This window comes from Notothenia coriiceps, unplaced genomic scaffold (assembly GCF_000735185.1).
Source record: "Notothenia coriiceps isolate Sejong01 unplaced genomic scaffold, NC01 NC01_scaffold00000667, whole genome shotgun sequence".
In the NCBI taxonomy this organism is placed as follows: domain Eukaryota; kingdom Metazoa; phylum Chordata; class Actinopteri; order Perciformes; family Nototheniidae; genus Notothenia; species Notothenia coriiceps.
In genome coordinates, this window is record NW_011333368.1 from 239,710 (window position 1) to 258,081 (window position 18,372).

The 18,372-nt window shown below is 38.8% G+C and overlaps 1 protein-coding gene across 1 annotated transcript in view; it reads left to right on the plus strand.

Moving 5' to 3' along the window:
- The window catches only part of garnl3 (GTPase activating Rap/RanGAP domain like 3), an 87,199-nt gene extending 70,909 nt beyond the window's left edge, over positions 1-16,290 (plus strand). Inside the window, exons 17-25 of the mRNA XM_010784157.1 lie at positions 974-1,273; positions 3,405-3,563; positions 3,889-3,955; positions 4,985-5,092; positions 5,645-5,763; positions 7,130-7,265; positions 11,977-12,195; positions 13,498-13,618; positions 14,708-16,290. Coding sequence (XP_010782459.1) covers positions 974-1,273; positions 3,405-3,563; positions 3,889-3,955; positions 4,985-5,092; positions 5,645-5,763; positions 7,130-7,265; positions 11,977-12,195; positions 13,498-13,618; positions 14,708-14,873 — 1,395 coding nt within the window. The 3' untranslated portion in view covers positions 14,874-16,290. The remainder of the gene's footprint in view (positions 1-973; positions 1,274-3,404; positions 3,564-3,888; positions 3,956-4,984; positions 5,093-5,644; positions 5,764-7,129; positions 7,266-11,976; positions 12,196-13,497; positions 13,619-14,707) is intronic.
- Positions 16,291-18,372: the final 2,082 nt, after the last annotated feature.

Consider the following 18,372-nt stretch of genomic DNA (forward strand, 5'->3'; position numbering starts at 1 on the left):
TACATACATACATACATACATACATACATACATACATACATACATACATACATACATACATACATACATACATACATACATAGATACAACATACATACAGTAGATAGATAGATAGATACATAGATAGATAGATAGATAGATAGATAGATAGATAGATACATACATAGATAGATAGATAGATAGATAAATACAACATACATACATACATACATACATACATACATACATACATACATACATACATACATACAGACACACACACACACACACACACATACATACATATATATACATACATACATACATACATACATACATACATACATACATACATACATACATACATACATACATACATACATACACACACACACACACACACACACACACACATACACAGACACATACACACGCTGTGAGGAAAACATTTCCCAAATTGGGATCAATAAAGTATATCTAATATAATACATAGATAGATACACATTTGGATATTAAATCGTTCACAACAATAGGAGAATTATGATGTAAAGCAACAGAATCACATTAAAAACCCTCATTAAAAGGCCACAGGAATATAAATTAAAACAAGTTTAAATAGAATAAGAAGGTTATAAAATATGAACATATAACATAAGGTATTGTGGTGCTGCAGAGAAGAGGAAATCCTTCTTGCAATACCAGTCAATATATTGGCATTTCGCAACTTTTTCAAAATCGTGCCCCCCTAATAAGCACTGACCATGGTTAAGTCGACTGCCCGCAGAGAATAATGGGTCAGCCTTGATGAGATCCCAAAAACAAACTAAACAAAAACATTCCGTAATGTAAAATGTACTTTGATTCAGCTGCTTTAAATTATTCCTCCTGTTCACACTCAGAGATTGTGAATTGCCATTGAGAGATCCTTCCTAATGCACTGAGACATGTGGGCCTGGAGCAGATACAGCGACCTTTATGAACGTCCTTTTGCCAGCGCAAACAGGAAACTTTTGACCTGCTGCATGTGTCAGGCCAGATGTTAGTGGGGGGTGCATTGATCTGCGGGATGGAGCCAGGGAACACCACCTGCAGCACATGTTCTGTCTGCTTCTCTTTTACCCTCCTCCGCCTCTCTGTCCCAGGCTGTCATCTGTACTCCATCAACACGCACCACGGCTCCGAGCTGAGGATAGTAGCAGCCATCAGGAACAAACTCCTCCTCATCACCAGGAAACACCCCCGCTTTGAAGCCCCGGGAGCAGAGTCACCGGTGGAGGAGTTTCAGTACATACGGGTACCAAAGAAAACTCAATAATTTGATGGATTTATGGATTCTTGAGTGAATAAATATAATAATAGAATGTACTGTCCCTTTTTACAGCAATTGGGGTAATTTTTTTATATATATTGCCCCAATTTGCCCAAATCATGTTCTATTGTAGTCTAGTTTATTATTATTTTTATATTTTGAACTTGTATGTTATGTATCTTTTCTTCGCTATCAAATAATCCTGGGATGGGAAATGCTTGTATAGATTGCAAGAAGGAGCTGCTAATAGCTAATTTTGCATGCTTAATGTTTGAAACTTGACAATTGTCAACAAATAACAAATGGGGTTCAGGTTGTAGCCCTCAACTTAGAGCATGGTTATCTGTCAAGTCCAAGTAATTAAATACTTACTAGAAAATACTAAAAATCTAAATAAAAAAACAGCAATATGTTAGCTTTTATTTTATGCAGTCATCACCAGAAAAAATAAGCAGCTTCTAACACCCCATATTTTTGTTTTGTTTTTTGAATTTCACTAGCACCGATGCTACTGTTTTGGTATGAGCATGTGATTATTTTTTATGTTGCCATGGTCCCAAGCAAGCTTGAACGTCATCTCCAAAGCAAGAACGCTGCGTAAACAAATTGAGAAACAGGTCACTTTTATTATAAAAAAAACACTAAGAGAAAGCTCTCAAAGCGATATTTAGTATGTAGTGTGTATATTGTATCGAAATTGAGAGACTTATCATTAAATTATCATTATATATCCCTATAAGTATAGATAATATAGATATACATATATTTATATGCTGTATTAGGCTACAATGTGCTACTTTTCTGGTTGTTTGTGTGCCCCTGGATTTTTTTATGTAAAAATGTACCGTGTCTCAAAAAAGGTTGATTGACTGCTGTAATCCACATGGTGAAATGTAGAGTAAGGGTCAAATCATCACACTTTAAAAAACCCTTCTAAATCTACCAAAATGTTGTATAATGACAACTTTCTTATAAAATAATGAAGCCTACCCATGGCTGCAGTCGAATAAACCAAAAATCAGCTCCTAAGTTCTAACCCTATCGTCTATTCCTTGACCTCTGAGTAAAACGTCACGGGGTTAAGGGATAGTCGATAGGAGAATTCAAAAGGACTTAGGGGAAGAGACTGCGGTACTTTAGAGAATCCGACTGCACTTTCACTATCCGACGTGTTTATGATGCGCCAGCGGACGTCATGAATGTGCGTCTGCTGCTGTGGGGAAACTATGGAAACTACAGTTTTCTATACAGCGGACTACAACATGGATGTTTAAAAAGAAGGAGGGACTACTGTAAACTCATCTAGAGACTCTGCACCGTGCTCTGATGCTGTTGCTTTATGCTGTTGCTTTATGCTTTATGAACGTGGACAACAGAGAAACATATTCTTCATAACCAAAGTTGGAATTGAAATAAAAAAGGAAAGTGAAACTTATGCTCATCACCCTCTCCCTCCGGTACATTAATACAAATGATCCCAATACATATGATTGTATGAACTATAAAAAGATCTTAAAATAAATACAAATGTATTTATTATAAACGTTAGTCCTTAACATCTATCACTGTGTATATCACCATTCAAACATCTTTTAAAAGTTGAACAAACCCCACACAGCTCAGTAAAGACTGTGAAATGTTGACTTTATTTGATCATTTCAGTAAAAAGTAACGTTCATATTTCTCTTTTTGATTATAATACTGATGAACAGTCAAAACAAAGCACTTTGGCAAGTTACCACATACGTTTTAAAAAGCTTAATAAGCACCGTAACTTTCATGATATCATTTCTCGGTCATAATTGGTTGTTTCCGTGAACGGCCGACTGTTGTGTGACGGCAAATGCTGCGGCTACAAGGAATTGTGGTGCAGCATTTTCTCCTCTCCTTTCGGTTAGGGAGGTCCAGTGGTTCCTAAGCTAAAGGAGGTTATAAAGGAAGTTTGAAACCTCCTTTCCTATCATCTAGAGAACTCTAACGGCTCTTATCATGGCTGCCACTGAGGGACTTCCGGGTCATTTCACTCCGTTAGGAAGGTTCCTAAGCTAAATGGACTATTCGACTGCAGCCCATGTGTTTGAGACTAAGATTTGTTCCTGTCTCCTCCCTCAATCAGGAGATCTGTCTGTGCGACCCCCCAGTGGTGATGGCGCTGGTGGACGGGCCGACAGGGGAGAACGACAACATGATCTGCGTGGCCTATAAACATCAGTTTGACCTCATCAACGAGAGCACGGGAGACGCCTACCGGCTACATCACGTCGACGCCAACAGGGTGAGGCACATTTGTTCTTTTCTTACATGTGTTGTCTGTTAAAGTTTGTCAGATCTGAGATGGCCCAGTTAGCGTCTTTATTTAGCCGCTGATCAGCCGGGGCAAATCAACACGTTGTCATTCACAGCCACCAGCTGGAGAGTGGGGAGGATGAGCAGCTGTTCTAATAAACCAGCTTTTTCTGACCATTTCCACTTTGAGACACAATGAGAAACAAACTGTTGCCTGGAGTGTTGCGCAGTAACTTGAGCGTTTGTGACTTAGCATGATTTGTCTCTTACACCTGACCTTTGAAATTAATGCACTAAACTGTCTCTGCCTGCAGGTAAATTTTGTAGCAGCCATCGATGTGTATGAAGACGGAGAGGCGGGCCTGCTGCTGTGTTACAACTGTGAGTCCCTCTTTAACTCTACTGCTGGAAGGATGAGTTTGTATACTTCATTATTTGTTCAAAGTCATTTTAATGCAAAAAATGATGGATACTAAATGGTGCTTTTCACCTCGCAAATATAAACATTTCCTCCTTTTTTCTATTGTATATCATATTAATCTAGTCTAGAGTCTAGTTGCCAGCTTAGTGAACCCTGAAATGTTGAGTACACATAAGTTATAGCATGGGTCCCCAGCACATACAAACTGCCGGGTGCTAACTTGCATATGTTGGGCAATTTGCACAATTAGCATAAGTTGCTAAATGAATGGCATTATAGACTATGTAAACAATAGTAAAAAGATAGCTTGTCCGATTTGGACAGTTTTGGAGTGGTGTTGGTGTTATAGAGGATGCTGAATCAATTTCTGACATTTTCAAGATAAAAAAAAATTGCAGTTTAAAAAGTGGGCATATTTGTTCTCGGTGGGCTGATTTGGACTACCTATACTGTATAGTGTTGCCACCATTGTATATAGAGAGCACAACATTAACAATGATTGGCTCTGGACAATTATATTTCAAATAAATAGGCAATTTGTCCAATCTAAATGAAATCTTTAAAAATTGTCCCAAAACTCATCAAAATCAGCCTTCAGAGGGTACAAATATTTGCTGTTTCTGGTTAAAACTGCCATTTATTATCTTGAAATGTCAGAAATTGACTCAGCATCCTCAATAATAGGACTCTAGAGCTGGCATCTAGACTATAAAGTGAATATCTTTGTGTTTCTGAAAAGAAAATATATTTAAAGGTATCTCCTTGGACTTTGAGCTTGGATGGAGATATTTGGCTGAGACCTGATGTTTTTATTATGCCACTGCACTTTTCTAGAATAAAAATAGCTCAATTCAGTGATTGGTTTTTAAACGCCCCGACAAACACCTATTTGAGATGTAAAGCTCTATCAAACTTTGACAAAAAAGGAACAGTTAGATTAAGAAAGTATATATATTTTTTTTAAAAGTTGTTTCCTGTGTCTCTTGCAGATATTTGCTCCTATAAGAAAGTGTGTCCGTTTAACGGCTCCACGCCGATGATCCAGTCCAACGCCTCTGATTTCCACTTCAGCTGGAACCAGATGCCCAATGCGATCGGTAGGTTACCACAGCAACAGAGCCCAGGCCGCACCCAGTCCATGCTTCTGACCTGGGCTTGCTGTCGCCATGGAAACACTGTGTGTGTTTCTGTGTCTGTGTGTCTGTGTCTATGTTTGTGTCATGTTTTTATGAATGCAGAGGGCGATAACAAGCAAATACAATTGGTTCTAAATCTGTAAAGCTGACCCAGTTCATAACAACAAGCTGCTGTCTTCATTTTTTCTCACAGATACACACACAAACAAAATTGGAGAGCCTCAGTTTCAAACAGCAGTTTTGATAAATAAGTGTAAAATTATGATCAAAAACTATTTTGTATAATCGATTAATTGTTCAAAGTTATTTAAGAGCAGAAAAAGTAAATGTTGTTTTTTAGTCAAAAATAAAGATTTGAAGACTTCCATCCTCATGCCTCTGTCCTCGGCTAATGATGACATTTTAAAATACCATCCTGGGTGAAACCATTCAATGGTTGCGTATGCTTAAAGTTGGGCAGTTGAGCACATTTCCTCTCCCTTTTTTAGTAATATGCTCATATATTCTTTGCAGTCTGTGCGTTCCCTTACATCCTGGCCTTCACAACGGACTCCATTGAGATCCGGCTGGTGGTGAATGGAAACCTGGTTTACACCGCGGTGGTCCCTGAGCTGCAGCTGGCCTCTTCACGGGTCAGTGAACACGATATCATGTCTGTTTGATAACAATTTGCAAGGAACTGATGTAAAATTGTTATTTTATTGTTTTATGAATGAACTATCTTTATTTATTTAGCACCTTGCATGCATAGAATATCAAAGTATGACTACAGTTAAAAGAGCAGCTGTTGAGGTTTTGGTCAAAGATCATAAAACAATAAGGAGTTTAAAGGGGACAAGCAATCAAATGCCTTTTAAACATAAGAGAAAAGCTTTAAATCACTTCTAAACGATATGGAGAACCAGTGTAGATTGTGTAAAACAAAAGCTATAAGATATCTTATTTTAGTTTTTTGTTAAAATCCTCGTAGCAGCTTTTTGAATAGTCTTTTTTCAATGGGAAATGGTTTTAGTTTGCTAGTACGTAAGATTAGTAAAAAACAAAAGCGTATTTTAACTTTACTGCATGTCACTGGATCAGTAGTGATTACCTTTGCTTTATTGTGCAAATGATAAAAGGCAGTCTTGGTCAACACATAATGAATAATTATTAATACTTGTTCATGTTGTTAATTAGAAAGTGCATTATGAGTGTACCTACTTGACACTAGGTTTCACTATAGCTAAACCCCTTTTATCTCGTGAGGGTTCGGAGGCCTCTCTGCATTACTGCTGTTTCAGCTCCCTCATTTCAATCAATCTTTATTACCCTGGTGGGAAATACGGCTGGCAATCTGCATGGTTACAACTCCATAATACACTCATCATTCATACACATAGAACATTTGAAAAACATCACAGTGCACATGGCATACCACAAACACCATGTCCTCTACTTATAGATGGATAGATACATAAAGAAATAGATGGATAGATAGATGGATAGATAGATAGATAGATAGATAGATAGATAGATAGATAGATAGATAGATAGATAGATAGATAGATAGATAGATAGATAGATAGATAGATAGATAGATAGATGGATGGATAGATAGATAGATAGATGGATGGATGGATGGATGGATAGATAGATAGATAGATAGATAGATAGATAGATAGATAGATAGATAGATAGATAGATAGATAGATAGATAGGTAGACATTCAATCTACAAGATTTACAAAATTACTTTAAAATACAAATAAAATTCAGATCAACATACAAACATAAAAATATTTAGAATAATATACTGTACTATAAACTATACTCTATAAAATATTCAGAATAAATGAGAATACTCTTTTATATACCAATCTACTTATCATGGTGCGCTAACTTACTTATCATAATTCCTTCTTTCCATGTTTCACCTTCTAACCATCCTTTAGGTCCATGTTTTCTCTTTACATGTCTTTATATTGACCTATATTTCCTCTCTTCTGTTTCCCGCCCACAGTCGGACATCTATTTTGTTTCGTCGGCTCCGGTGAGCTCAGCTTCAAACTGCAGTTCGAGAGAAACCAGTTCCCAGAGTTCCCCACAAACGCCCACGGGCTACGAGATGCCCGTGTTCCCTTCCCCGCTCGGCGATGGTAAGCCCCGACGCTCAGTGAAAGCACCACGGGAGGTTGATAGTAAAAGCTTCGCTATTAAAGGTTTTCAATTGTCAGTATTTTCTGCAGAGCTGTGTGACTTTGGATGCTGCCAAGTTAGCCTAAAGCTGGAGTTTCATTTACATAAGCTGCAGCTAGAGGTTCCCACAGTGGAATCGTGTGTGGGTTTCTAGGGCAAGATAATTAATTGCATAAATCTCCCCTCTCCTTATTACCTCATCCTTTCTCACTCATGACATAATATAGTTTATGACAAAATGCCCTCATAGTTGGCGCTACTGGAAAAGATCTTCAGACAGTATTTAGCTTCTATTTTCTACTGTAACTTACTGTTAGCATTTCAGTATTTTAGCCTATTATCTTCAAATCCTGTTAACTTGACATGAAGGCTGACCATTGTATTAAGATTTGTGATTAGTCCCCAGCTATGCAGCGATTTGTTTCCCTTTCATTTTGTATATTTAAATAATAAATTAAAAAAACATTCGGTGGGAAAAGCAGATAACTGTCACGTCTGCCTTTCTCGTTGCAAGCTTGGATCATTTATAATGGTTTTGTATAACAATGGAGATCTATGGCACAGAGGAATACATTATTCCAGACTTTGGTTACACAGGGAACCATTGTCACGGGATTTGTTGATAATAGGAAAAAATATGGAATATCTCTCTCACTTATTCTTTTAAAGTATGCCAACTATCAGATTTTGGCGCATCAATGAAAACAGATTTTTAAAACAATCATCCATATAAAACATGACAAACATCAATGTCTATTGACGTTCTTGCAAATAGATTTTCCTCATTAGTTAAATACTTGCGGTTGCAGCACAAGAATCCAATCTATAAATATGGAAAATGGTTGGCTGTTATTTAATTATAATATTGTTAAAGGTCTTAAAAGCATCGCTATGATCCTTTCCAGTCTTACAAACCACAAATAACACAAGGAGGAACAGACCAATCACCCTCCACCATCACGTGTACACACAGTAAGTGTCCTCCCAGGAAGAGAATGCTTTCACGGATGATGGAGGATCAATATGAGCCCCTCCCTCCAGCCCACTTTCCCTCCCTCCTCCATCTTTTATTCTGTATTTGACCGTTCCCCTCCCCCTGCAGCTGACCTCCCCCTCAGTCTGACACTACTGTCTGAAAATGGGGCATATTTACGATGCACGGCTGTCATTAAGGGCCTAGAGGTTTGTCTTTCAGACTGATGGATCATGGCGACCTCACTTTGTAGATTTTAAACACAAAGTCGTCCCCAGATACATGCATTTTATTCTGTAGGGAAGGACGAGGAAGGATTGAGGAGAAAAAATAAAATGTCATGTGTGCAGCATGGAGGCAGTTTTCTCTGCTTCCCTCTGGGTATTCACAGGTCACATTAAGGCTAACAGGGAGGAAGGTATGACTGTCGCTGCTGTAATCAGCGCAGGACGGGCTTTATGCTTTTAGGCTGGTTCGGGTTATCATTTCTCTCCAAAGGATTATTTGCATGTTATCAGAATCAGAATTAAGTTTATTACAAGGTACGTTTGAACATACATGGAATTTGCTGTGGTGTATTATGGTGCCAACATAAACAACATAAAAGAAAATAAGTTGTTGGAGAAGGTAAAAAATATAATAATGTTATATATTAAAAAAATAAAGATATTTGGCATAAAAAATAAAATAAAGACTATTACACCATATATAAATATCTAGATATATAAAAAAACGTAGTACAATGAATATACAGTAGGACAACATATGAAAAACTGTGTGTGTGTGTGTGTGTGTGTGTGTGTGTGTGTGTGTGTGTGTGTGTGTGTGTGTGTGTGTGTGTGTGTGTGTGTGTGTGCGTGCGTGCGTGCGTGTGTGTGCAGTTTGTGTAACCCTCTTCTTCATCCCTGGTTCAGATTCTATTCGGATCCCCTATGGTACCAAGCTTTCCCTGTACATGTCTAAGGATGCTGAAGGTACTGCAGGATATTTCCCCACATGCTCATGAAAATAACGCTCATAACGCTAACCCCACTCACATGCAAAAGCTCCCAGAGTGCACCACCCTGTCTGCTCCTCGGCGGCATGTTGACTTGAACGTTGGTCGAATGTTAAGTGAACATTATGTCTTCCCCATCCCCTCCCCCCACCTCCTTTCTGTCTTAACTAATTAAAGAATTACAGCGAGGGGTAGAGTTAGAGGGAGGTGATGGAGTGCAAAGTGAAAAAGTGAGGCAGAGGAGATAACGTCGATCAAGGGAGGAGGGTTTTTTTAATTACAGGAGGGAGGAGAGGTTGGGGGGTATGCAGAGAAGAAGGTATGCATGAGAGAGAGAAAGGGAGGGGTTGTGTACAAGCTTGGGAGAAAAGAAGGAGGGAGAGAAGAGGGAAGGAGAAGACACGTCTGCCGCAGCATGATTTACAGATTGCACTGTCGCCATGGAGACTTTTGTCAGCCCACTCTTCGATCCAAAGTCCAAACAGCGGTGCCACAATCTGGGGGTGAGGGAGGGGGAGATGGAGTGGGGGGAGAGGTAGAAGGGGTGCTGACAAAAATCCCATCCTCTAACTGCCTGCCGTATCTGCTCCTTGGGGAGGGTTTCATCTGATGTAATCGCATCAGTAATGTGAACAAGATGCTGGTACCGATGTGGCTGCTACCAAACGCCTGCAGCAAAACCCCTCTGCAGGGGAAGAATTCGACTCCAATTAGTGCAAAAAACACCCCCAATATTTATATTTAATTCCATGCAGAGTGACACTTCCCCCGGTCCAGAAGCGCATGTGGAATATATTGATCTGAGTGATTTGTATATTCCAAAATAACTGCATGCTTTTCCCCCCTTCACATTATTGCCATTTCCACTGTGTGACAGCGCGGGTGCAGGGGAGAGGATCTGTAACAACAGGAACACAGTTTTCCTGTCAAACATCAGCTGTGACCCTCTGTTTTCCTCCATGGCTGTTCACTCACCTCTCACCCGCTGACATTTCAGAAGAGACAGTCCTTTTTGTGCGGCGCTGTAGCCTCCACATCAATTCATCCATGTTTCTATCAGCCTGCCTCAAAAGAAGCAGAGTTTTGGCTGCTCAATTGCAATACTGCTCTCATGTGGTACGATTTGTTCACTGCACATTTGCACACTGCTGCAGATCATGAAAAACTACATTTAATGTGTCCCAAACAGACTTTTAAGCATTTAATATCCTCACTGAATAATAGATGGCCTGCTATAAATGGCTACAACTGAACAGTTAGCTCTCTGTAGTAAGGATGATTAATTTTAAGATCACATGCTGTTTCGGTAAATAGGAGTATTAATCACTTCAGAGTGTCTTCGTGTGAATATGGAGGGTTAGTTTTATTTTATCAGCTCATCAACCTAGTCTCAGTCACAAAAAAGGTCCTTTTGAAAATAATCTTGATTGATTTCTACCATCCTAGCGAGACATTATTTAAGATTGTTTTTTGCTGTGCTATGAAAATCCACTAGAAACTTGCTCGACATCAGTTATCCTTCACGTTCAACTCTCTCGATCTTCTTTATTGGTGCATACAAGGACTTTATTTGAAATACATGAAATAACCAGTTCATGTTATGATTTCAACAACATTTGCAGAACGTTTGCTTTGTGTTTGTGAAGTGAGCACATGAGAGTAATGTTGAAGGGTCCTTGAATGCACCACCAAGAGGGTTTCAAAGGAATAGTTTGACATTTTGGAAATATAATTGCCAAGGATTACATGAGGATGTTGATATCATGTCTGTCTGGTAAATATCAAGATACATGAAAAGGGTAATTAGTTTATCAGCAAGGGAAACATCTAGCCCCTGTTTGTTTCTCTTATTTATTAGCGTTTTATTCAAAAGATGTAAGCCAATGTTTCTATTAAAGGTAAATACCTAATGCATTGACAAGAGTCAATGGCACCTATTTTACAGGTGCGAGAGGGTTATCCATTTTCTTATTTAGCTCTCTGCAAGGAATAAAAAAGGAAATATTTACGAAAATGTCAAACAATTATAAGAAATAATCTCTAATCTCAATTTTGTGTAATTTCGGCAAAGAGTAAGTAAAATGACAGTAAATGTAGGCATGCTATTCCTTTTTTATTTGAGTTTTTATATCAATTTGCCATCCTACTGATTTAATCCCAAAAAGTATGGTATTTTAGAATCTTTTTTGACTTTTTATTCTAAGTCCTAATATATATGCTTTATAGGATAATAGCTTTATTATAATCGGACTGGTAAACCCAGTGCATGGACAAGTCAGAATGATCCTCGTTTCCGGAAAGACTTCATGTAACGCTTTGCTATACATAAATAAAAATGTTTCCCAAAATGTCAAGCTATTTCGAGAAATAGTCACTACTCCCAACTTCATTCCCATGCAACGGCAATATAATTTCTCAAAATCGAAAGTGTAAAAAGTCTGTTAAGATGTGCTTTTAATAGAAATGCAATCATGTCGCTAATAAGCTAAATCATGCAAAAACACTTATGTGCTTGAAGTGCAGAGTTCCATACATTTCTCATTAACTACTACACACGTCTCACCGTTTATATGTGTCTTTTTCCCGACACTATTCCCATCTTTGCTCTTTTTATTCCTTTTTCATATCTTGTCACCTGACTCTCCCCGCTGCTCTCTCCTCTTCCTCCCTTCTTCTCTCCCTCTGGTCTCCCGCCCTGTAGGTGAATCAGCATGTAAGCACATGTTCAAGATCCCTCTGTGTAACCTCGTGGGCCGGAGCATTGAAAGGCCCCTGAAGTCCCCTCTGGTCAACAAGGTGCTGACCACGCCGGCCCCCACCATGCTTCCCCCCACTGCCCTCATCTCCGCCACACACTCCCTCTCCCTGTCCCGCATGGAGATCAAGGAGATCGCCAGCCGCACACGGAAGGAGCTGCTCGGTAAAGATGAGATAACACACTTAGTTTTATTTATTTTCTCTAGCCTGGCTCTATCTAAAGGTAGCAACAACTCTAATGCTCATCATTAGACCTGTTATTTTTCTGAAAAAACTGTATATAAAAAAAGAATTTTTTTACGCTTCTTTATTCCTCTTTAGTTTTAAAGGTGACCTATCATGCAAAATGCACTTTTGTACGTCTTTAATACATGAATATGTGTCCCCGGTGTTCCAGGGAACTCACCAAGTGTCAGAAAACACAACGCTCTCTATTTTCCTCCATACCCAAATCTCTTAAAAAGGGGCTGCAACGGATCTGATACAGACTGATCCAGATTTGAACACTTCTATGACGTCACAGAAGTGGCGCTACGGCTATTGGGCCAACTCCACCAATCAGGAGGAGACAGCCACGGACATTGCCGTTCGAAAGCGCTGGAGACGCTGTAGTACATATGCCAGGCCTGTAGATGGTGCTGTTCTCACAGAATCAGACCATGCAAAGACAGTGTTAAATTGAGCGAAATGAGTAATGGCTAAAATGCATGATCTGTTTGGTATTTTGAAAAATAAAAAGTATAAATATGCCTTATATAGGTATGGTCCTACATTATATTATTCAAATATAGCATGATAGGTCCACTTTAAAGTTTAACAAATCACATGTTAATGGTAATGATAAAAATAGCATCTGTTTCTGTTTATTTACTTCTTTTTTTTAAACTTTTTTTTATTCCACAAAATGATAACATACATGGAGATGTACATACAAATCACAACCTCCTCAGTTTACAGTGCACTCCAATCTACACGTTATTGCTCACATACACATACATACATTACCCCTTTCCTTCTAAGTATTGGCAAATGATACATAAATACAGACATTCATTTAAATTCTCTGACCTTTCTCTGTGTAGTCGGTACAGACAGGTATGCTTGCAAATCCGAAACAGGTGCTCGTGTTTATTCACTTCTTAACCACATTTATATACACTGGTATATTCTACTATTGATTATATTGAATAGTCTTATCTGCCTATTTTAATATTTTTCTCATATATAGCTCTTTTGCTCAATGTTAATCAACTATAAGACTATTTTAAATAGATTTGTATCTTCTTTTGTCTTCAATGCATGATAATGATAGTTATAGAGTTTTAGCATTGTTAGTGTGGGGGGGGGGGGGGTATTGCTACCCTAGGAAAAAAACTGTTTTGACTGGTCAAATGAACATATTCCCCAGAAACGTTTTACTATTCTATAGATTTAACATATTTCCTGTTACCTCATACTAACGAAGGCTTGACAGAGGAACCGAGTGGGAAGTCAGACAGTGCGACGGTCAAACAGAGGAAGATGAGCAAGAAGAACACGGAGGAAGAGCCCAAAGCACGAGCACTGACGTCAACAAACAGTGACAGGTGTGTTGGCAAACACTGTTCATGTTAATGCACTTCATTTTGTAGCCTAAAAACGTTGTTTATTAGCTCATAAGAAATCTTAATTTTAAAAGGTTTTCCTTTACTTTTCATTCCCCTCACCACTTTATATCTTCTGTGTTGATTTGCCATTAACTGGACTACTTTTCCTTTATATAGAAGTACTATTTCCAATACTGGTGAAGAGACAGTATTGTTGAAGGAGCCTGGGACAACTGGACTTTCATTGCCAATAATAAGCTTTAGTTATTGTGACAATAAAGCATTTGCATATTGTAGGGAAAACATAATAACACCATGCCTTTAGACCATTTGCAAAGTATGTGCAAATTAGTATATTACTATAAAAACATAATGATTCAAGGAGAAAGGGTTGAGTGAAGTGGCTTAAAGGGAGGGGTTTGTATGTAAAAGATTGTCTAAAGGTCACCTATTATGCAAAATCCACTTTTTCATGTCTTTTATACATAAATATGTGTCCCCTCTGTGGAAAGAGATTCTGGACATTGGAAAAAACCTGTCTGAAAATTAGCTGGTCAGAGTTGGTGATGTCATGTTTTTTTGGCTTGTGTAACCATTAGCCAATCACCAACCAAGGTAACCCCCCACCACCACCACCACCACCTTATCACCTGAATCTCCTCCTAGATGCACCATTGTGTTCTTTTTAACCAATCACATCACAGAGGGGCGTGGGGAGTGGCTCCTTATTTTCATCTAAAGTAACAGACAGTGTGCCACTATTTCAAGTATACTGCGTCATGAGTGGCGCCGAAGGACTGTTTAAATTCCCAGCATTCTGCGCCACTCTATGACGTAGTATACTTGAACAAGTGGCTCTGCAGCAGGTGTACTCGACATTGAGAAACGGCCAGAGAATCAGCACTTTTGAAACAGGGCTGAAACAGAGGGGATTATGGGATGCTGCAATGATCTGTTTGGTATTTCGAGCCAAACACTTCAGAGACATGTTTTGTATACAGTATATCTGAGACCTATAATATATTGATGAAAAAGAGTATAATAGGGTACTTTAATGTACATTTTAAATAATAATTCTATGCCCCCCAGGTTAGCCTCAGATTCTGGAGAGGCGGAGCTGGACGTGCAGCTGCACTGTACGTCCGCTCCAGAGGTGGAGCCGGAGAAGGTGGTGCTGCTGATGGAGAGCCCGCCTCTCGCCAGCGTCTTCGCCCTCTCCACATCCTTCGAAGAAGACGTCCTGGACCTAAAGTGAAGACAATCCCACCGTGCACTCCTCTGCCCCCCCACTCCCGTACTGTCACCTTTATTTCATGTTTTGGTTGGTTTGCTTTTGTTGAATTCTTTTTTTGTTGTTGTTTATATCCTTGTATCTTGGGTCTCCCCATTCGTCAGACAAGATGGGTGCAGCAGGGGGGTGAGGATGTGTTCGTTTGTTTCCACGAGCAAGTCTTTCAGCCGCTGTGTGTTTCGGGTGTTTGTGTTCCCCCCCCCCCCCCCCACCAGCAAATAACCCAAAGAGGCGTTGAGGCTGTGTGAGCTGCCGCAGTTTATTCAGAGCTCTGCAACAGCCTTGAGGTAATGTTAAAGGTTTGATCACAAACCACACACTGAATGTAAATCTGCGCACCGAGGCACGACGTAAATCTCACAGAGCCCTCTGAAGTTGCTAGAGCTTCATATGTGTTGTATATTATGTGATATTTCCTTTACAACTGTTGTATGATATGCATATATGTATGTGTACATCTGTTTATACATGGAGTGCATACACAGTGACGGGCATGTATGCCTGTGATGCATATTTATAGATATTATAGAAAAAATCATTTTATTCCCATATTTAGTCAAAGTAGGATGTGTTATGCTCTCTGCACATATTAGTCCTTATTCTTCTCCTTATTCACAGTATACAGGTAGACAGGGCTGGAGGCAAAGTCTCCCACAAGTGCCATTTCCCAGCATCCTCCACTGAAGTACACCTCTTAACAGCCACCAAAATCTAGTGTCTGAGAGTAGCAGCCATGATTGTAGTCCTATATGATTACTATGGTGTCCCACATCTCCATTCAGTTTGAATTCACCTGCAGGAGGCACTCTTTTAAAGCCACACAGAGTGAGACGTCCTTACTTCTGCATGACCTGCCTTTGCTACATGTATTAAGACTCCTGCACCAAAAAAAATCTTCTTTGGAAGCCACGAGGTCTGTGATATCATAACAGAGCAGCATAAAGCAAACCACAAGCTGAGATGAGAGAAAAAGTGTGGATGTTTTTACTAGACTGTCCTGTGTCTGTAAAAGGAATTGTAGACAAAACTACACATTTAAAATACAAATCTAAAGTTCAAACACAGAAATATATATATATATATATACTGTATATAAGGCTTTAAGGCAGTGCAAGGGTTTAATTGATGACAATAATGCACACACTCAGACACACATAAACTATTCTTCATACACTTACAGCGACCCTATTGTGCTTTTTGGGGGGGTGTTACCTTTCCTGTAGTATGGTGATTAGGTTTTTGTCCATGTAAATGGTCTGCAAAGGCTAAAATCCCAAAGACCCCTCGAGAGGGAGTATCTCCCCGTGATAGGCTAAGGTGCGGGACATCTCTAAGTGGTTGACCAATCACCACAGAGCCGGCCAACTAACCAATCAGAGCAGACTGGGCTCTGGTTTCAGACAGAGGGTGAAAAGAGGTGCTGCAGCACAGACAGTATGAGAAAAATAAAGAGCTTTTGAATATTAAAGCATGGAGACATGTCCCATGAGAGGCACAAAATACAAATATGAACCTGAAAATAAACATAATTGGGCCCTGTTAAGTTTTAAGTACTTTCATTGCACTTTTATTCTCTAGTACAAATTTGCTTTTTCCTTTGCACTTCAGATATTTACATCAGTCTTGTAACAACGCTGAATCTAACATAAAATAGGGGAAAAGTGATGGACACTAGACAGTCAGTAAAACCAGAAGAGAAGTCTTTAAGCATCCACCGGTGGGCGAGGCATCAGACTGGGAGCAGTGGTTCTGCTGATGGGAATGACAGCGCCCCTCTGTGGTGGTTTCTCTCACAGCAGCCTTCAGATCTTGCATGAGCCTCCTCTTCTTTCTCCTCACGCCTCTCCTCCTTTCTCCTGCTAGTCTCAGTGTGAACCCTGCAACACTATAACATAACTCAGAAAAACTAAAAAGGGAAGAAGAAGAAGAACGGGGGGAGTTTTTTTATAAAAAGGTACTTTAGTGTTTATTACTCTGAATGAGTGCGGGATGCCTGGCAGTTTGTTTGTCACACTGCTTCTCCCACTTTACGATGTTTCTCCTGTATTTCTGTCGAGTACTCTTTGTTCCTACCTCCCCTTGGCATTTTCACAGTTTTTTGTTTAGTTTTATTTGTATTTGAATCTATATTTACTGTTTAGACTGTTGCTGAACCTCTCTGTGATATCAAAACGAAAGAAAAATTTACAAAAAAAACACCAAGTGTCTTAAAATATTGTATCGCCATCGTTTTTAATGCCAAGTACTACTTGTAAATGTTTGTGTATCAAATGTGGCCTCAAATGAAACTAAACTATATTATTATTATGATTATTATTTGAGCAATTATTTTAAACAAGTGCTGTAGACCACTGCTGTGAAAGTAGTCGATTCTGTTCATTGATATGTAATAAATATTTATGAAATTTGATCTGTTTGGGTATTATTTGTTAGCGTTTGTAGTTGTTCTCATATTTTACAAATGTTATATTGTACACGCAAACTGCACACACGTATGTAAACACTCAAAATAATTGTATTTTTGTTGCATGTTGTAAGCTACTTTGCTTTTTTTGTTTACTTTTGTTGAATATATAGCCATTGCTGTTCCTAATGCTTTTTTATTCTCATCTGCACAACTTGTGTCTTTTTCTGTTGTGTTTCTACTGCTTTGTTTCATTGTGCAAACAAATACTATCTCACATCTCATATATTTCTCAGGAGACTTGGAGACAGTGAGACGTCCAACAGAGTTGTTAATTAATTGAGGAATAATCTTCCCTGTTTCCTTCAGAGCAGCTGACACAGGCAGATGTTTGGAACAAATGGTAAGCAGACAGACAGGGAGGTGTCTGAAGAGGTGTTTGATACACTGTTTGAGAGGGAGCCATGTGATGGAAAACAAACAGACAACAAGCATCGATGCCATTGTTGTGTGATTGTAATCTTAGTTCAGACAAACACAAAATCAGTAGTTCAGATAAGCTTATCTGCTGAAATGGAAACAGTCATTCATGCAATTGTAAGGTTATATATCCTGTCATGGCTACTTTAATGCAACTTGTATTAATGAACTGTAACTCCTGTTTGCAGCTTGTTTTAAATTCTGCTTCAGGATTTTCAAGAATAATATAAAACAAGTCCTTTTTATGTCATGTGATCCAGTGCCTCCATTGGACAAACTTATTTTTATTGAGTTTTTTCCAAAAGTCCAAACCCTTTCTAATCTCATTAATGTGAGATCAATTAATTAAGTAACAAGCGTCTTTGAGCACCAGGAAAAGCACTGTACAAAAAACATAAATGATCATTTGTTATGTATTCCTAATCAAGGAAGCATTATATTACTGCCCTTATGATACGCCAATTTTGTAAGTTTTATTATGAATATTGTTATGAATATTCAGCAGTTCCTTTATTAAAAAGTGCTTCCAAGCTATGTGACTTAATGACTCCAAATCAGTGAAGCATCATAGTATAGACA